The 18,960-nt window shown below is 37.6% G+C and overlaps 2 protein-coding genes across 8 annotated transcripts in view; one reads left to right on the plus strand and one right to left on the minus strand.

Annotated features, from left to right (window-relative positions):
- Positions 1-18,960, minus strand: part of DGLUCY (D-glutamate cyclase) — a 185,476-nt gene that overhangs the window by 99,969 nt on the left and 66,547 nt on the right. The gene's annotated exons all lie outside the window — the stretch shown is intronic.
- RPS6KA5 (ribosomal protein S6 kinase A5) overlaps positions 1-18,960 on the plus strand; it is an 84,590-nt gene that overhangs the window by 42,650 nt on the left and 22,980 nt on the right. For 5 of the 7 annotated variants that reach the window (XM_062638349.1, XM_062638356.1, XM_062638361.1 and 2 more), the window contains 2 exons: positions 8,817-8,900; positions 12,076-12,179. In XM_062638349.1, coding sequence (XP_062494333.1) covers positions 8,817-8,900; positions 12,076-12,179 — 188 coding nt within the window. Of the gene's footprint in view, positions 1-7,984; positions 8,113-8,816; positions 8,901-12,075; positions 12,180-18,598; positions 18,694-18,960 lie in introns of those variants that run through there. The other 2 variants (XM_062638386.1, XM_062638395.1) reach the window with 2 other exon arrangements.

Consider the following 18,960-nt stretch of genomic DNA (forward strand, 5'->3'; position numbering starts at 1 on the left):
TATAAATCTGTGAAGAGGGTTTCTTTCACCTCCATTTGACATTAGATAAAGGCATAGTCTTGCATTGAGATACGTTGTAGGGCCACAGCTGTAGAGATTGCATGTTTCTTGGCTGATATGCAGTGCCAGATTTAGCTGTTCTTGCTCTCTCATTTTAAAAAAGTGCTTGTTCTGATGCAGCTGCTGGCAGGCAAATCTCATTCATGCTTGAAAAATTCAATAGAGTGATTCCATGTGTGTTTTGGAAGCAGAAGTCATTAGTGTGTCTAGCTTTGGTGTGAGGTGTGATAACCAGCATGTTATTTTGACTTAGCTAGCTCCTTCAAGTAGGAATAGCCACAAGGATAGGATTTTTAAATAATTCCAGATAACTGTGAACACTTTATTAATTCTCCTTGAGATGACATTTGAAATTAGTGGAACTTTAATTTGCCATATTGCAACTGTTTCTGGGGTAGTCTAAACAAACCTTTAATTTCGTACTTCAATCTTCATTATGATTTCGTTGTATGCAGCAAAGCAGTCTAACTAGTGTTCCACTAAACATTTTTTCTGATTTTGTTTTTCCTTCTCTGTATTTTACAGAGATCATACTTTTGGTCCTTAATATAAGTTACAGCTACAGAAGCAACATTCTAGAGCTGACATATGTTTTGGGTGAAATTGTACGATTTCTGAAATGGACAGCATAATTACCCAGTGTTATGCCTAGATATTACAACCATAAAGGCTCCCAAGAGAAATAAAATTTAAAAAAAAAAAAGAGAAAAAAGAAGAAACAGTGCTGTGTTTTGACTTCCAGCCTGGGAACAGTGTTGGTGAAGGTGATGTTTTCAGTTGTTGCTAAGTGGTGTTTACCCTGACCAAGGACTTTGTGAGGCTCATGCTCTGCCAGGGAGGAGGGGAAGCTGTGAGGAAGCAGAGATGGGGTGCCTGACCTGGGCTAGCCAGGGAGGTATTCCATACCACAGCACGTCTTGCCCGAGGAGGGGGGGTAACTGGGAGTTACCCGGAAGGACACGGGCTTCCGGGTGGGACTCGTTTCTTGGCCCGTGGTATCATATTCTCTCCCCTTGTTATTTTCTCTTATCATTGTAGTAGTTGGTAGTAGTGGTGGTGATTTGTGTTGTACATTGGTTGCTGGACTGTTCTTGTCTCAACCCGTAGCAGTTGCACCCTTTTGATCCTCCTCCCCATTCCTCTGGGAGTGGGGAAGGGGAGAGCCCCGGGGGGGGGGCAGGGGCCTCGATTGTTGTCAGCCCAGCACCACTCACTGGGAGTGAGTGAACAAGTTGCTTGACTGGGTTTAAACCACGACAATGAGATAGCAACAACAGGGATACTGTGCTTTGTCTGTTAGAAATTGTGCTATATGTTTTTATTTCTGGTTGATCTTACTTGCTACAGTACTGGTAGTGCCCAGACAGGGTGTAATTAATGTAACCTGGAACTTAATTTTGACTTTGAAGTTCCTTTAGCAAAGGAAGAAAGACAACTTTGGACTTGAAACATTTGTTTAGAGATAAGGAAGGTAGTTTTACTCCAGCATGTTTCCCTGGTTTAGTCAAATGAAAAGCAACAGTGAGACTTCTCACAGTACAAATGCTGGCATATGTTCATACCTAGAAATGATCTAACACTTTAGGCATTTAAGGATTTAAAGAAGTGGATTATATGTTCCTGTTGAAAGGACAAGAAAGTTACATTTGATAACCTGTGAAACTTTTTAGGTGGGCCCATACCCCTAGTTAAGCCTGAATCTTACTCCTGAATGCTGTAGAATAATATATCCTTTCTAGCATTTACTGTCTGAATCTGCATATTTCTCAACTGATTAGTCTTTTTTCTTCAACAACTTCATAAAAATAAAGAGATTGAATTATGTTTCTGTCAATTACCAAATAGGCATTGAATAAATTAAAAATATCAGTAGGGACAATTTTGTGTGTATTGTTTAAAATGTTCTTCCTTACTAACTAATAAATTGGTAAAACTATAAAATAGGACGGTCATTTGGCATGCTACTGTGGCTGAAGCTATTCCTACTACACTGATACTGATAAATACGCATCGTGGAGATTTCAGGAGCCTCACAAAAAGCATGTTAGTGTTATTCTTCAAAAGAATAATAACACTCAGTGCTGCCTACTTACCATGTTTCCAGTACTATTACCTTTTGCTGCCATTTCTAGTTCTGAGTTTGAGTTTGCTTTTCTGACCTGCCTTCTTGAGTGAGACCTTCTGTGGAAGTGTAACATGCAGGTTTCATTTGGGATGACATGTTCATCAGTGGGTGAAGTGTTACAGTCCTATCCAGGTATCAGTTACAAGTATTTATGCAAGTGGTGTTGGGACTCTGCATGTTCAATTTAAGTTAGTGGCAGGAGCTATTAAATATTTTAATACAATATTAAATGCTTCATAATACTATGTTAGTTGACATCACTGAACCTTCAGAACAGAATATTATCTGTTGTGTGTGTCTTGTTTGAGCAGACTGACTTCTGCTAGGGTCTTGTAGCTGATGCAAAAGAAAGAGCAGACTTCACCACATAAAGTGAAGACTGTGTGAGCAGAAGCATATGAGAAGTCATAGAAATTGTTCGGTGGGTTTACTCTACAGACTTTGTATGAAGCATTACTTAAGAAACAGATTTTTTTCCTGTTAGTATATTGATAATCATATCACAAAACAGTCATTTGAGGAACTTTGCAAGCAATTCTGGATTTATCCCATATAACCTCGCAGTCTGTGACAATATCCAGCAATCATCTTGGCTGAATTTCTCGAAGGCCAAAAGCACAGCATCCCTGCAGATCTTATTTACTCTAGAAGACAAGTTGGAAATGCACCATCTTGTGCAACAATTACAGTAATGTGGTGTTAAAGAAATTTTAACATCTGCTGTTCATTTCTTTTCCATGTGATCTCTTCCCCAGTTCTGAGTCTTCTGTGCGAAGACGCCTGGTTTTGGTATCTTCATCCCCCAAGAAATTTCCACATCATTTACATGGCAGTATAAGAAGACTTACTGTCCATTGGAGAAGAAAACTTGGGTTGTAAATACTTACGAATAACAATCAAGATTACAGATTTTTGTGTGCTAGAATGTTTATTCACTAAATAGAATTCAGAACAAGTTCTTCATATAGATTGTAACTGCCAGTTCCAAAAAGTTGGTTTGAAAATATAACTCTTCTTGTGATCACAGGCTTTTTGTGATATGTAATACAAGCAGACTGCCTCCAGTTTATTGTAGGTGAGAGGCATTTTCACAAAAGCAGTAGGTTTTACCTGCAGCCCTGAGTATTTGAATAAAGTTGGAGAAATACTAATAGCTCACATGACTTTTGGTGTACACATTCATATGAAGTACAACCTCTTAGGTGATTTTTTTTTTTTTTTTTTTAAGAGAAGATGCAAGAAATGCAGAGTTTTAGCCAAACTGTGATTTTCATCAATTTGTTTTTTCACTTATATGCTTGATCTGAAAGTTGGTATAGAGAATTTGACAACCCATGCAATAAGGAGGACTTGTGCTTGACTTTTATGTACAAAGACCATATCTGTATTAGGTTAAAAATGTTGTTTAAACTTGCTATGCAATTTCAGAGTACCTTCAACAACAGTTAAGCATTCCTCTGTCTTGCTAGGTCATAGCTGGGTCTTACAGGGTCAGTCAGGGTGGGGCGCAAAGTGGGGCTGGGCGTGTGCTGTGACTGGCCAAGGTCATGAAGTTCACTGCCAACCTCATGAAGTTCAACAGTGAAGTGCAAGGTCCTACACCTGGGTCGGGTCAATCCCAGGCACAGCTACAGGCTGAGCAAAGAAGATATTCACAGTGCCCTTTCCCTAAAATTATGTATGTCTTGCTTTTTCTGCCACTGGTAACATGCTTTTTTGTACTTGATGAGGAGCCCTCATTAGAGAACTTTTAAGGCTTACTTAAGTTCTCTATGTTTTTGAGGAGAAAAGTTTTCACATGTGCTTTCTATGGCTTCATGTAGTTTCAAATGCCTGCCTAGCATTCCCTGCTTATAAAGCAAGGCCAAGTAACAATACCACAAGGTCATCAAGAGCGTGGGTGTTCAAGACCATCATCCTTCCATCAGCACTTCTAATTGAATTTTGGAACTGTTTTTTTTTGGTCTTTGGAAATGGTGTAGTTGTGGTCAACCTGCCAAGGTCAGTGTACATAGTCTCAGAGCACTGTCATTTTTGCTAAGTTTTTTTTCTTTGATGAAGTGACTGTCTTCAGGGCAAATGTTAATCCATGTTACACCTCTCCATCTTGGACAGCTACAAAATTCTAATTGTGTCCTAAAGCTGCTTAGTGCCCTTTATTTTTTGATGAAGAAAAATGAAAGTGGAATGCTAAAATAGATGATCTGAAGTAAAGGCCTCAGGGATCATACAGACATGGTATTGAAAGTGCCTGAATAAGTTGAAGCAGTCACATTTCACTGGGATCCTCTCAGATCAGTCAGAATGACTGCAAGGAATTTGGAAAGAGGGCAGTGCACTGACTTTTTTTTATATTGCCATCAGTGGAGCAGAAAAACTTAGAGGTCTGTCCCATATGTAGTGCTAGTGTATTTATTAGAAACAGTCTGGTATTACGTATAGGCACATCCACAGTGTCAGTGTGCTGTTCATCTCGAAGAATAAGTGTTAAGGGAGTATAACTTGATTTTCCAATTTAAGAGAGGGATGGTTTATCAAAGTCAACTGCCTGGCTGTCCAGGTGAAGCTGTCTCTGTTCACTGATCAAAAATTCATGTAACAAAACTCTCTCCATATCAGTGGCTTCATGAAAAGTTGTTACACTCTTCAGCAACCAACAGGTTTGAAGTAATCACTTTGTTTACCTTTACTAAAACCTATGTTATTGCATGAACATTCAAGAATGATGCTGAACTGGGTAAAAAAAAAAAAATAAATTAAAACCAGCTGTTGTGTGCTAGAAGACTGAAGACTATCGCTAGATTATCTGTAAACATGGAAGCACTGCCAACTGGGAACAAATGTAATGACAGTCTTTCAATGACAAGGTCAATATTGGCATATTTAGTTATTGGAGATGGGTTAGTCACACTTCTGTTTTCTTACATTAGTGTCTGATTGCTGTTCTACAACTTGGAAGAGGGAACCACAGTGCATGTGAAGTGAGGGAAGAAAATGAGCATTCTGTGTTATGCAAAATATTCTTAAGTATTTTGCAACGTGTGTGTTCAATGAGAATTCACCTGTTGGTAATCAAAGTTCAGTTCTTTATCAACTTCCTTTCTTGTCTTACATCTCATATCTTGACAGTATTAATAATGTGGGTTCTGGTATTCATGGATACATTCCAGTTGAATGAAATGTAAATTAGGGGGCAAAATGCTGAATAGGGTTTGCTTGTGGTTTTCAAATCTTTTTTTTTTTTTTGGAGGGTGTGGGTGGCCTGCATACTTAATTTGTGGGTGAAATGAGTGGTGAAATACAACTTACAGCAACTTTTTGTCATACAATCACAATATGGATGAGGTTGGAAGGGACCTCTGGGGGTCATCGGGTCCAACCCTGCTGCTGAAGCATAGTCACCTAGAGCCAGTTGCCGATGACCATGGCCAGAATCTTTCTGAGTATCTCCCAAGTAGAGACACTGCACCACCTCCCTGGGCAGCCTGTGCCAGTGCTCAGGCACCCTCACAGTAAAATTGTTTCCTGATCTTCAGAGCAAATCTTCTGCATTTCAGTTTGTGCCCATTACCTCTGGTCCTGTCACTGGGCGCCACTGAAAAGTGCCTGGCACCTTCTTTTTTTGCACCTTCCCCTCAGGCATTTATATACACTGATGACATCCCCCTGAGCCTTCTCTTCTCCAGGTGCAGCAGTCCCAGTTCTCTCAACCTTTCCTCATATACTTCAGTACCTTCATCTTCTTAGTGACCCTTTGCTGGACTTTCTTCAGTAAGTCCATGTCTTAGGACAAAAAAGGAAACTTACTGGAGGTAACATTCTTTGAAAATGGTTTTAAATCCTCATGTTATGCATAATAGTAAAGACTATTAGTGACTCCCTCTAAGAGGCATATTTAACTGACAAATTCACGTAAGTACTCCTAGGGAAAATACTATAAAAACTGTATTCTGTAAGTAACAGATATGGTTGGTGTGGATTGTAATTTAATAAAACACAACATAAACAGAGGTGTCTAACAAATAAATATCCAGATCTTGTGACTTCAACTACCTGAAGTCAGGACCTTGTACAGCATTTTATGAAGCTAAATCTGTGCCAATTTTTAGTTGAGTCAGAATGCTTTGATTTCAGACAGTTGGCTTGATTGATGTTCTGAGGAGTGCAGTAGTCCTCTGAGCTTTTTTGGTGTGGTTAAATAGGAAACGATATATAGTTGTTACCAGAGTGTTTTCTTAATGATCACCCTGTAACAGTCGTAAGAGGGTTCTAACAAGGCTTTTGGAATATGATGCTGGAACATGTAATGGGAAATCAGTGTTGATTATGAAAATGCTCAGAGGGTCATTTTTTTTTTCCCTACCTAATGCTGAGTTCCAATATACTAAATTTGTTGCTAAGAAATTGCTACATTTGTGATAATCATCTGCTGCTTCTTGGCTTGGTTCAGCCTTGAATTTTAGCAGCAGGCAACTTCTACATTCTACACAATGAAGCAATAGCTAAAGGATAAAGGTACTTACCTGTGTGCATTAGAAGTTGGACTTCTTATAAACCTTATTACAAACATATAACTGCCTGTTTGTGACTTGCAGTATGAGTTTTTCATGTTGAAATTTAATTATAAGAAATTATTTTAATAATACACCAATTTTTTTAAACCGCCAAAATTATTTTTGGGGTTTTAAACACTGAATTTTACAAAGAACGGAAAATACCGAAGACTTGAATTTAAGAAAGAAATAAAATAAATGTGCAAATATTGTTTCATAAATTCCATCTTTCATATCAAAAGCTATAATGAGTGTTAAAGGTAAAAAAAGGTTAAAAGTAAATGTAATTGAAAATCAGAACCACCAATTACATAGAGTTTCTCAAAACAGTTACTACTAATAATTCTGCTTGTTTTGAAATGGTTTTAGTGGGCCTTTTCAGCAGCAGGAGATACCTGAGATGATAAGAGTTATGCTGTACCTCTGTATATGTTCACAGATGATTCCCCAGTCTGTTTCTTGTCACTGTAGTTCTTATAGCCTAGCTTTATTATACAACATGAGGACAAAAAAAGACATGATTTTGTGGATTTGCTGAATTTGCAGCTAAGTGCTAATACTTTTCATTCCTTTCTTTTGATATATTAGGATTATAAATTGTTTTAATAAATTTCAGCTTGGTTGCATAATCTTTACTCTTTGGAGAGGCAGCAAGTAAAGAACAGTGTTTTATATTTTTCACTCTCCTTTCTTTTCCTTCTTTTACTTCTCCCCACTCCCTCCTCACAGCTGAAGGAAAAATGAGCAGAGGGATATATGATTAGCTTTAGATTGGCTAATGCCAGGGTCAAGGGTTAGGAATTTGTGAAATTCTTTTTTTGTTTTTGCTTTTTTATCACACTGTTTTTCTTTTAGATAACAGGTACAGGAAAAGATCATCAAAGAGAAATAATAGTTGTGTCAAAAGAAATTTTTTGGAATCATGAAAAGTTTATTATTTTATGGTTTTGTTTCAGAAAATATTTCAAGATAAGATTTGATCAAAATGAGGCCTATAACTATTTTGAACTCAGAATTTTGTCCCTCCAAACCAGTCACAGTATATGTATTTTAATAAAATGCTGTTGGACTGCTTAATTTTTATGCCTCAAGGTAGCACTGAGCACTATTTCTAGTGATAGAAGCTTCTTCTCATTAGGGTAGTACATTCTCTTATAAAGCACCTGTTTTAAACTCCAAATCTGAATCTACAAATGTAAAACCTGACTTTTGAAATATTTGCTTTTTTGAACACTCTTCTTTAAAGGACCTGTCAGGATCTCTCCCCAAAATGCTAGAAGCTTGAAGGATAAGGGAGGAACAATGTTGCATGGCCCAAACACATGTGCTTTCGTCATTAGCAAGGTACAGCATGACCTCATGTTGACCTCAAAGGTAAATCACTACCAGGGAACAATTATACATGCCTGTGAAAGCAGCTTAGTTTTGAACATAATCAAGGCAATAACTTCAGTGTATAGAATAAAATGGAATCTACATCTCTGTCTTTCTGTTTCTTTCTCTTGCCTCTCTCCAAGTCTGTTCTTGAGAGAATGTTGTGGTTTTATATATGTATCTGTTACAAAAGAAAATTACTTTTCTAGAGGTCATAATAAATTCCTAAATATGGTGAACCCAAAGGATCTTGTATGCAGTTTAGTCAAATTGCATATCTTACAATGAAATGTTCTTTTAATTAGAAGGTTTCATTTGTTGACTATTGATATTGCCCTTCAGAATGTGTGTCTATATCACCTTGGGGAATCTTGTGTAGTTCTGAAATGTACAGATAATTAAGACTTATGGGGAAGTTTGTAAAATTCCAATACATTATTTTTTGTGTGCTTACCTTAGACTGCCACACAAACCTATGACATTTTATTTCTTCATAGAAGACTGTATATATTCTGTAGCATTATGTGATACATCTCTACATATGATGGAATATTAGCTAGCAGTTCTGAGCTATTTGGAGAAGAATTGCTACCAGCATCTTGGAACTGTTAGCCATATCTGTCCCATATGATTTGTGTAATACAATTTTTTTTTATGTGAATTTTCTTTTTCTTTTTTTTTCTTCTTTTTTTTTTTTTTTCTAGAATGAAAGAGCATATTCTTTCTGTGGAACAATAGAATACATGGCTCCAGATATTGTAAGAGGAGGAGACACAGGACATGACAAGGTATGTTTTAAGTTCATATAATCATAGAATGATTTGGTTAGGAAGGGACCTTAAAGATCAACCAGTTCCAAACTCTCTGCTATAGGGAGGGACACCTCCTACTAGACCAGGTTGCTCAAAGCCCCATCAAACCTGGCATTGAACACTGCCAGGGATGGGGCAGCCACAACTTCTCTCGGCAACCTGTGCCAGCACCTCACCACCCCCACAGTACAAAATATCTTTCTAATGTCTAATCTAAATCCACCTTCTGTCAGTTTAAAGCCATTCCCCTTTGTCATATCATTACATGCCCTTGTCAGAAGTCCCTCTCCAGATTTCTTGTAGGCCCCCTTTAGGCATTGGAAGGCTGCTCTAAGGTCTCCCCAGAGCCTTCTCTTCTCCAAGCTGAATAAGCCCAACCCTCTCAGACTGTCTCCTTAAGATAGGTGCTCCAGCTCTCCGGTCATCCTTGTGGCCTGCCTCTGTTGGGGGCCCCAAAGCTGATCGCAGTACTGCATGTAGGGTCTCATGAAAGCAGAGTAGAGAGGGTGCATCACCACGCTTGACCTGCTGGTCACGCTCCTTTTGATGCAGTCCAGCATACTGCTGGCTTATGTTGAGCTTTTTGTCAACCAACAGCAACAAGTCAATAGTTCTATCTAAATTAACTCTTTAGGCAACACTGTTGTTCAGCTTGAGGTGTTTTTGTAAAATGTGATAGTGTCTTATTTAAGCGTGCCTTATTTCAGATTGTCCTAACATAGATTATTACCTACATTTGAAAACATCAGTGCAATATGTTTTCAGGTTTTAATCTTATTTATGAAGGCATCGAGACTTATTTGTGTTCTATTCAAAAATTGTTCCAAATGTGCAGTGGGACAAAAATACTTAGCCGACACGTCTTTCTAATTATAAAATTATTTAAGTTCAGAGTGGAAAAATTACTGTTTTGTGGTTAATTCAGATACATTTTTCTTTTTTAATTTAAAATCTCTGTATATCAGGGATAGCTTATGTTTTTTGAAGCATGGATTGGGTTATAAATGTTATGTTCTCAGATTGTAAAATAAATAATTCTGTTTAGCTTGAGGCTCAAGTTTTATTATGAATTAAAGTGTCAGTAATCGATGGGAAAGATCAGGGCAACCCTAATGCACAGGTGATATTTGAAACAAAAAAAAAAACTACTCTCCAATTCTACTATATTCCTAAGTAAATTCTTTGATTGCTCACTATATTGAGAAGTTTTAGGGAATATATAATATCTTTTTCTTGTATTTCTGTCGGGGTCATGGAACATGGTTGATCACAGTTCCTCTTACAACAGTTTTTTTAAGCACTGGAAAGTGTTATGGCACCATAACCTCTAGACTAACGACTCAGTCAAACTTTTATGTGAGAATGTTCTCTCTTTTCCTTTATACATTCTGTGTCCCTTTTGGTTTGAGTTTCCTGTATATTTCTTCAGGTAGGGAGCACTGTAGTAGGCACAGTTTTTCAACTAAGAGTTGTCAGTTTGAAGTACAGCAGAACGATTACTTCCCTGATTATTCTTTTAAGCATAAAATGGAATGTGCTTTCTCTTTTCACTTTGTCATTGTCTCACACCTACTTTGTATTCCACTATAACAGCTGCATTTTTTTCCACTGTACTGCTTGCCTAGTCATTATTAAAAATTGAGTTTTACAAACTTATGAATTGAAGCTTTCCTACCTTCTATTTTTTTGCATTAGTCTTGCAAATTTCAGAGCATGTCTCCAATGCATCACTTTGAATTCTGATTCTGTCTTCTGAAGTGCTTAGCAATTCAGTCATATGGCTGATTTAAAAATGAATCTCTGTTCTGTTATTTTGATTGGTTCATCTTCCATTAGGTGTAGTGTACAGCCATACAGTATTCTATAAGCAATAGCTTTGCAGTTTGATACCAGATGTTAGCTGATAAGCAAGGGTGATTTTGCAGTTATGTATGTAATGGTAGCCGTTTACCCCACATGCTCTTTGCCTCATCATTAGGGATGTGATGTGATGCAGTGTTAGATTACTAGGTACTGTGTACCTAGGAACTCAAAGATCTTATCTTTAAAAAAAAAAAGGTAAAATGAGATTGCTTTAGTATGCTGTGCTCTTATCAATGTTTTGAATTTGTGATCTCTTCTAGATAGCTTTATTGTTTGTCTAAAAGAATGACTATTATTTCAGCTTTTATGTTTTTAAAGTTTCATTTCTGAATCTGGAGATACTCCTTTTCTATTTGAAAAACACATGCCAAGAAATTTTTTTTCTTTGTTTTCTCTGATTGATGTGTATTTTCAAAAATAATTACTGACAGTACAGAGACTTCTTTAGTCAGTTCTTCTGGACACTCTTGGCTGAATACATAAAGCATCCAATTTTGTGTATCTTGAAGCAAAAAACCTGAAATGTCATAATTTCAGGAACTATCTTCCTATATGAGTTACTGTTGTCAACATGAGTAAAACAAAACTTCAGTTTCATTGATTTGTAAATTTCTTGTAAGTAAAATCGAGAAGTTGAAACACCCGTAGTTAAATTAATTTTTTTGAAATTACTAAACTGCTTCCTTTATTATTCATAGCAATACCTTTTCTTTTAGGAGAGAAATATTTTGTAAGTTATGATGTATCAGAGGCACAAATAATATTACTAACACATGGGAAGCCAAAGATCACGTCTGTTACCAGAGAATATAAGATAAAATTCCATCACATTTTTGGGTGCCCTGATTAACCGTGGTCTGTGCTTTTAAACTGTGTGTTTTGAAAGTTCCTTAGTTTTATTCTCAAGCTCCTAAAAGCTCAGGTTCCACTACTTTTTAGTACGGCTTAAGTTGTTGTATTAATTTGTGTACTTTTAGAGTTATTATAACTTCACAAATAAAAATGAATTCTGGTGGCAGGGTGCATGTGTGTGTGTAACTTTAGTAGTGAGTGGTAAGAGTTCAGCTTGAGAAATTAGTTGACGAAGTGAAGTGGAGAGATTGCAAAACAAAATTAATTTAGAAAATACCTCCAATCAGGACTGTAGTTGTTCATGCTTTATTGTATCCTTTGTATTGATAGGTGGGCTCTTCTATTGCTAGTTGCTTTCAAGGTGCATTGTTTCATTCCTTCATTAACAATTTTACTGCAATGTATCGTAATATATACAATTATTGTTGTTCTATAGGCTGTTGATTGGTGGAGTGTTGGTGTTCTTATGTATGAATTATTAACTGGAGCATCACCATTTACAGTTGATGGAGAGAAGAATTCTCAAGCAGAGATTTCTAGGTAAGATTCAAAACAGTAAAATATACATTCTTGCTCACAGTGATGCTTATGCCAGAATATATGTGTTGTAGGAGTTTTAATCTAAAATTTAGGAAGAAAGTTTTGCCAGCCTAGCATTCTAGGTGCTCCTCTTGTTTAACAGAATGACTTCTAGAAGCATATAGGTTTTATTAACCTCAGCAGGTTTTTGAAACATTGCAACTGACCTTTACATAAGACTGTTTCGTGTAAACTGCAGTGAAATGACAGTTGTGTAGATATTCAGCACTGATGCATGTTTACTGTTGAAAAGGAAGGCAAATGAAATATATCTAAATAGAATTATCACATTCAAGATCTTGATATGTAATGAAATGTGTATTTAGCTAGTGAGATTTTTGTCAGCTCTTGCTAGATCTTTCCATCAGGCTACAGATTTCAACTCTCAGGATGTACTCTGCTACCACCTTTTTGTCACATTTACTGTTTATTTTATTAGTGTATAATGTGAAACAACGTGATCTTTTCTAGCAATACTCGCCTATCTGAGAATAAATCAATATGTTACATATGGAAATGAGATATCCTGTACCATTCTTTTGTAAACTTTTCCTGATTATCAGCTTTGATATGTTCAGTAATCCTTACACTTTAAAGGTTTGTTTTCAATGCCCATGGGAAAAGCACAGGAGCATTTTAAAAAGACAAAGCAGTAAGTTTGCCCAAAACATGTTACTGAAATCTCCCCCCAAAATTAGTATTTCCTATTACTGGATTTCTCTTGGAATGGAGAGTTGAGGGCTTAAATTGCACAAATAAGTTAACTGCTGTCAAGATCAGCTTTTAAGTCCAGGCCCCAAACTAAGAATAGTCTTGCTCCTGCTGGAATATATTACTATGGTTATGACCCTCCCCTGAAGTCACTTGATACTTAAGGTTATAATGGGCAACAAAACACACATCAATTATTTAGGTAATATATTTTACTTCTGTTCTGAATTTTGCAACTTCTTGGAAGGTTGAGATCTGTTTACTGGTTTCTAGGTCTCTGCGAGAACAGGAAACTTTAGAGAGCCACTGGAAAAAATGGAGGGGGGTGTGGGGAAGCGCAATCAGTTAATAAAATTCAGAGCTTCACCTTTCTGTTTATTGTGCTGGAGTTACAACTTGAATTAACTCTTTCTGACATATTTAGGGTTAGAAATTTTACTGATTGCTTACTTGACTCCTAAATGGAACTGTGAAGGGGTTCCAAATTTTTTAGAGAGAATCTTGGCCTTAGTTTTGCAGATCTTACTCTTCTCCAAAACTGGGTAACTTCAGAGATGTATTCCACAGGATTTGACTGTCTTTTGGTAGGTCCTTATGTGCTTTTTACTATCTTAATCTTTCTGATAATTTAAGATTAAATTCAAAGCTTAGAAACTGCAAGGTTGTCAGCATCCATCCTCTGATGGCTAATAACCTAATTTCTGATCTAAATATAGTTGTGACAAATTTACTCTGTTGCTGAAGAGTATGCTTTTGTTCTGGTCATTGTTTATGCTACACATTTCTAGACAGCAATCCTATAGTCTTTCAGCTTTTATTTTGATAAATTCAGAAGACAAATTCTTACAATTTCCCTTATTTAAATATGTTCCCCAGTCTTCTTGTTTCTGAAAAAGCCTTTTCTTAACTCAGCTTGTGGTGTTCTTTCTTACATATAGAAGGTTTATTCCTGTTGATGTTTCAAGAGGATCTTGTTTAAAGGAAGTAATAATTCACCATCTGAACAAAAAGATATTCCTTTTTGGGGGAGTGGGTGGTGGTGGTGGTGGTGTCTTGTTCATGCCAGTGGTGGACTGATAGATCTAATTCCTTCTTTTCTCTCGTTTCTAACTGACAAGTCCCTACTATATAGCTGAAATCTCATTAGTCCCAACTATGACTGCATTGGAAGGTGCCCCTGTCCTTCTCAGGGGGGTTGGAACTAGATGATCTTTAAAGTCCCTTCCAATCCTAACCATTCTGTGATTATATTCAGACATTATTTCATCTGTCTTCTGTTACTTCAGTACTTACAAGACCCATGGCTTCCGAATCCTTTCCATTAATAGCAGTTTCTGGCCTGGATGACATCCGTTTTGTGTGTTTGCCGTTTATTATGTAATGAGTGTTATGTTCCTTTTAAGAGAGTGGCTTAGCATATGAGAATGTTGCTTTTTTTTTCTGTGTCCTGGCTGCTGCACTGAGTCATGTGGAACCTTCTGGGGAATGGTGCTTGCTGTGAGCCTTGGGGAGCAATGGGAGTGTGGTGGGGCTTCCCGTGAGGGTAGAGTAGAACAAGCATAATACGTGTGAGATACCAGGAGGCTGTAGTGCTCCTGCAGCAAAAGCAGAGGGTGAGAAGTGAGCAGAAGTACCTGTCAGAGAAGATGGAAAGAACCCCCTTTTCTAAGGATTGAAAAGAGCTATGTAGAGTTTGCTGCAGATTGGGAAGCTGTTGAGCTGCTTGCTTGAAAGCATGCCTGAAAGAAATGACTCGCCCTTCCTGACATGCTACCTTGTTAAATTTAGAAATTACCAGATTCGTGGCTTTTCAGAAATGCCCCCCCCTTTTAGTTGTTGCTAGCATGAGTACATTGAGGTTTTTCAAGAAGTAACAGCTGAATTTTCAGTACCTATCTTTACTCTGAGCCTGTCTGGCCTAGAAGCTGTGATCTTTATTTCCTTTCTTTTCTTTGATAATTTTCTCATTGAAGATACATTTGCAATTTACACTTAATGTCATTTTTGTCTGATTGTTAATTCTTTCAATGATGTTTACAGCCTTTTCTGTTGAACTGGGGTGCAGATGCTAGGTAATTTTATAACTATAATTAAATGGGTTCCACATTCTTTCTGTGACTATCTTTGCTCTTTCTAGTTTCATTTCCTCTCTGAACTGATGAAAATCCGAGTTGCAGATAACTTCATCAGATATTTACAGTTGACAGTGGTAATGAAATCACTATCACTGGCAGAGAGATATGAGTTCGTATAAACTTCTTTCTTGATGGCAGAGTTATTCTAAGCAAATTATGTTCCCTAACTTAAATATACTTTAACTTGCTGATTGCAGCAGACTTCAAGAATTTAATTTTCTTTTACCCAGTCACAGGTCCTGAAAGTATAGTTTCCATGGCGTTTGATTTTATTGAGATTAAAGAAAAATGTCGTCTTCTAAGTGAATCCAGGTCCTTCTTTATTTTACCTTGATGGGAAGTAATCTTTAGATATTTTTATATAACTGTATTCCTTTGCATAGCACAATGGCTATCTGCTGTTAACTGTGACCACAGAGTTTATTACGAAGTATCTCTCTAACAGTTCAGTTCTTCTGTCAGGAACAGTTACTTTGCGGTTTGTATCTTTTTCACTCTTTCTGATGAGGGATTGTGTTCAGTCCTTTTATCGTAAGCTTTTTGACAACTGTTGGACTCCTCTTTCATGGCAAGTGAAACTTAAGGGAAATTAAAGTTTGCACTTGCTTATGTCTTTGTGTCTGTCTCTGAAGACTTTTTGTTCACATTTTTGGTGTTTTGGGGTATTAAACTTCATTTAAAAAAAAATATCACAGAACTGTTCAAGTAACTCTTTTTCTAGTATGCCCTCTCTCCTTTCTTCTTGCTTCTTTGCAATTCATTTTGAGAATTCTGGACTTCCATTGCTGCAGAGCTGTGGATGGGGGCCCCATCTTGGAAAAGCATAGCCAAGGGCTGGATTTGATTACAAACTCAGTATTTTCAGTTTGATCATGGGTTATTTGTAGTGCTGACTTGAAAGACAAGTCCATTTTAAGGGGTTGACTTTTTAGGAACTCGACATACCTACAGGGATTTAAAATAAGCATGAAGTTTTTGAGGTAGTATATTGCTGTTGTGCAGCAGTTTAAAAAATATTTCTACCTTTAGGGTTATGAATAGATAGATCTGTCTTTCTCCATTTTTATACATATATGCATCTATAAAATAATCTGTAGAACACACTAATGCTAACAGCCTGTGCTCTTTATTTGACATAGTTGCTTAGACTTCACTTAAACTTCATGCAGGATGGCTGAAATGTGACCATCCGTTAGATGCTATGAAGATATTTTGCCCATGATTCTGCAAGAATCCTTTCATTTGCAAAACTGTTGGGAAGATGCATAGTAGGTGCATACTGGGATTCCTTTCTTTATTCTCTGCCTGTTATTGTTCCGTGTAAGTATGAAATATGCTAGGGGATGGAGGTGATTCAGAAAAGGAAAGGAAGGTTGATGCTAAAGGCTGTAGCTTCTTTTGAGAAGCGCAGCCATACCAGGAAGGATTTTGACACATGCAGCTTATTTCCTCTGAACACTTTATGGGTTACTGTTACAGTAGTGGTGTGATACTGAAGCCAGACTCTTTACTTGATCAAGCTGCATGATTAGTTTTCACCAGTTTCTGCTTTTCCACATGTTGATCCCATATGGTCTGTCTTTTCTGGCAGCTTTCTTTTCATCCTAATTAATGTGTACACAGCTTCACATACTTCAATTCCATTATAATTGTAAGTAGTGCCTGGAACTTCTAAAGAAATTGGCTTCATTCTTCACTACTTTTATAGTGTGGTTCTGTGAAACAGTCCAGAGCATCATGAATATTTTACAGTATCTATGAACCTCTGAACCTCAAAAGTATTTCTGAGCTAATGCCACTGGCATGTATAAATGCAGCTTACATGGAGTCTGCTTGTACAGCATGACAAAATGCTACCTTCTCTGCAGTGAGCTGTAAGAAGGTCAACAAATGGGAGATATCCCTCAGTATAATACTTACCAGATGTCTGCTGGAAATACAGTACAGCAGAGAGAAAACAGTCTAGGAGGTTCTTGGAGGGTGTATAAGGTAACTTCCTGATACAGCTGGTGAGGGAGCCAACTAGGGAGAATGCACCACTGGACCTGTTGTTTGTGAACAAAGAAGGACTTGCGAGTGATGTGATGGTTGGAGGCTGACTTGGCCATAGAGGTATTGAAACGATAGTTTTCGATTCTCAGAGAAGTAAGGTTTGGGATCAGCAGAACTGCTACCTTGGACTTCCAGAGGGCAGACTTTGGCCACTTTAGAAGACTGGTTGACAGAGTCCCTTGGGAGGCAGTCCTGAAGGGCAAAGGAGTCCAGGAGGGATGGGCATTCTTTAAGGAAGTCAAAGGTGCAGGAGTAGGCAGTCCCCATGTGTCGAAAGATAAGCGATAAGGGAAGGCCACCAGCCTGGCTGAACAGCAGAGAGCTTTGGCTGGAACTCGGGGGGGGGAAGACTTTATTGCCTTTGGAAGAAGTTCTGGAGGACAGGGTGTTGTCAAGTTTTGCAAGGAGAAAAGAAGAAGATCCCAAACCCCACTAGAGCTTAATCTGGCTACTGCCATAAAAGACAATAACAATGTTTCCATAAATACATTAGCAACAAAAGAAAGCAAAGGAGAATCTCCATCTCTTATTGTAAGGGAGGAAACAGTGACAAAGGGCGAGGAAAAGACCAAGGTACTTAATGCCTTGTTTGCCTCAGTCTTTAATAGTTAGACAAGTTGTTCTTCCAGTACCCAGCCCCCTGAGCTGAAAAACAGGGATAAGGAGCAGAATGAAGCCCCCATAGTCCAGTGGGAAATGGTCAGCCACCTGCTACACCACTGAGACACACACAAGTCTATGGGAATGGATGGGATCCCCACAAATGCTCACCAAGCCGCTTTCTGTCATTTATCAGCGTCCTGGCTAACATAGACTTACTAGTGTTACTGCAGAAATACTTCTTTTAGGTAAGAATTTTCTGGTAACTTGCAGTGCAGAGTTCTGTAAAAGACTCTCCACTGCTTATGTTTGTTTCACTCTCTTATATTTGTATTTGCATCAGAAGCCTGAGACAGGAGCAAAAATCTTACTGCTAGCACGTACCAGCATCATTACTACAGAAACTGATCTTCTTAGGCTGCACAGAGAAATTGTGCTCATTTGTTCTGTTACCCATCTTACTAATCGTCCCAATTCAGCATCTTTTCTTAGAGACATTTTCAAAATTTTATCTGATTTGGTAATCTGAAAGCTCTGACATTCTTCAGATAGGAAAATGCTTAAGAATTTATCTTTTGGATTTTAAGGACATCCCAGAGTTTCAATACCATTGCTTTAGAAATCCATTTAAAAAAATACTTGGTTTTGAGTTTGTTGGGTTTTTTTTTTCTCCCTTCTGAGAGCCCAAAGAGAGCTTGTCTCTTCCCAAGATCTTTGTTACATACCCTTCTGATTCTCACATCAGAAAGGTTAATAAATAAATTTTCTCTGACTGCTCTAACTGAACTGATTTCCAGGCTAAGAAGATGTTAGAGGTTTTGTTGGCCCTCCTATAAATCAAGTAATTTTGCTATCAAGATGTCCTGTCTTATGTCTTACAACAGGAAGGCTTTCTTACTTCCTTACCTGCTTCCCCTTTCTGAAACTGGATGATTTCTGAAGAGGCTGAATCTTTACTTCTTCACCAGTCCTACAGTGTAAGAATCCTCTTGTTTAGTGATGTTTAAATTTGGTATTGACATCCCTAATTAAGAAATCATTTGGCTGTACTGTGCTTTCTTCTCCTCTGTAAAGTGAATTGTGTCCAGAAGTTGAAGACAAGGCTTTATGATTGCTGTTACTTCTGCTAGCAGAGTGGCTGTAATTTAGACCCTTACTGTGGATGATCCTTACATCATTTAAAGACGCAGTCCATCTTAAAACTCAATTTTGTCTTACTTCTTTTTTTTTTAAGAGCTGTATTT

Source organism: Pezoporus occidentalis, unplaced genomic scaffold (genome assembly GCF_034315485.1).
Source record: "Pezoporus occidentalis ecotype Australia unplaced genomic scaffold, CSIRO_AGI_Poc_V1 ctg115, whole genome shotgun sequence".
Classification (NCBI taxonomy): Eukaryota; Metazoa; Chordata; class Aves; order Psittaciformes; family Psittacidae; genus Pezoporus; species Pezoporus occidentalis.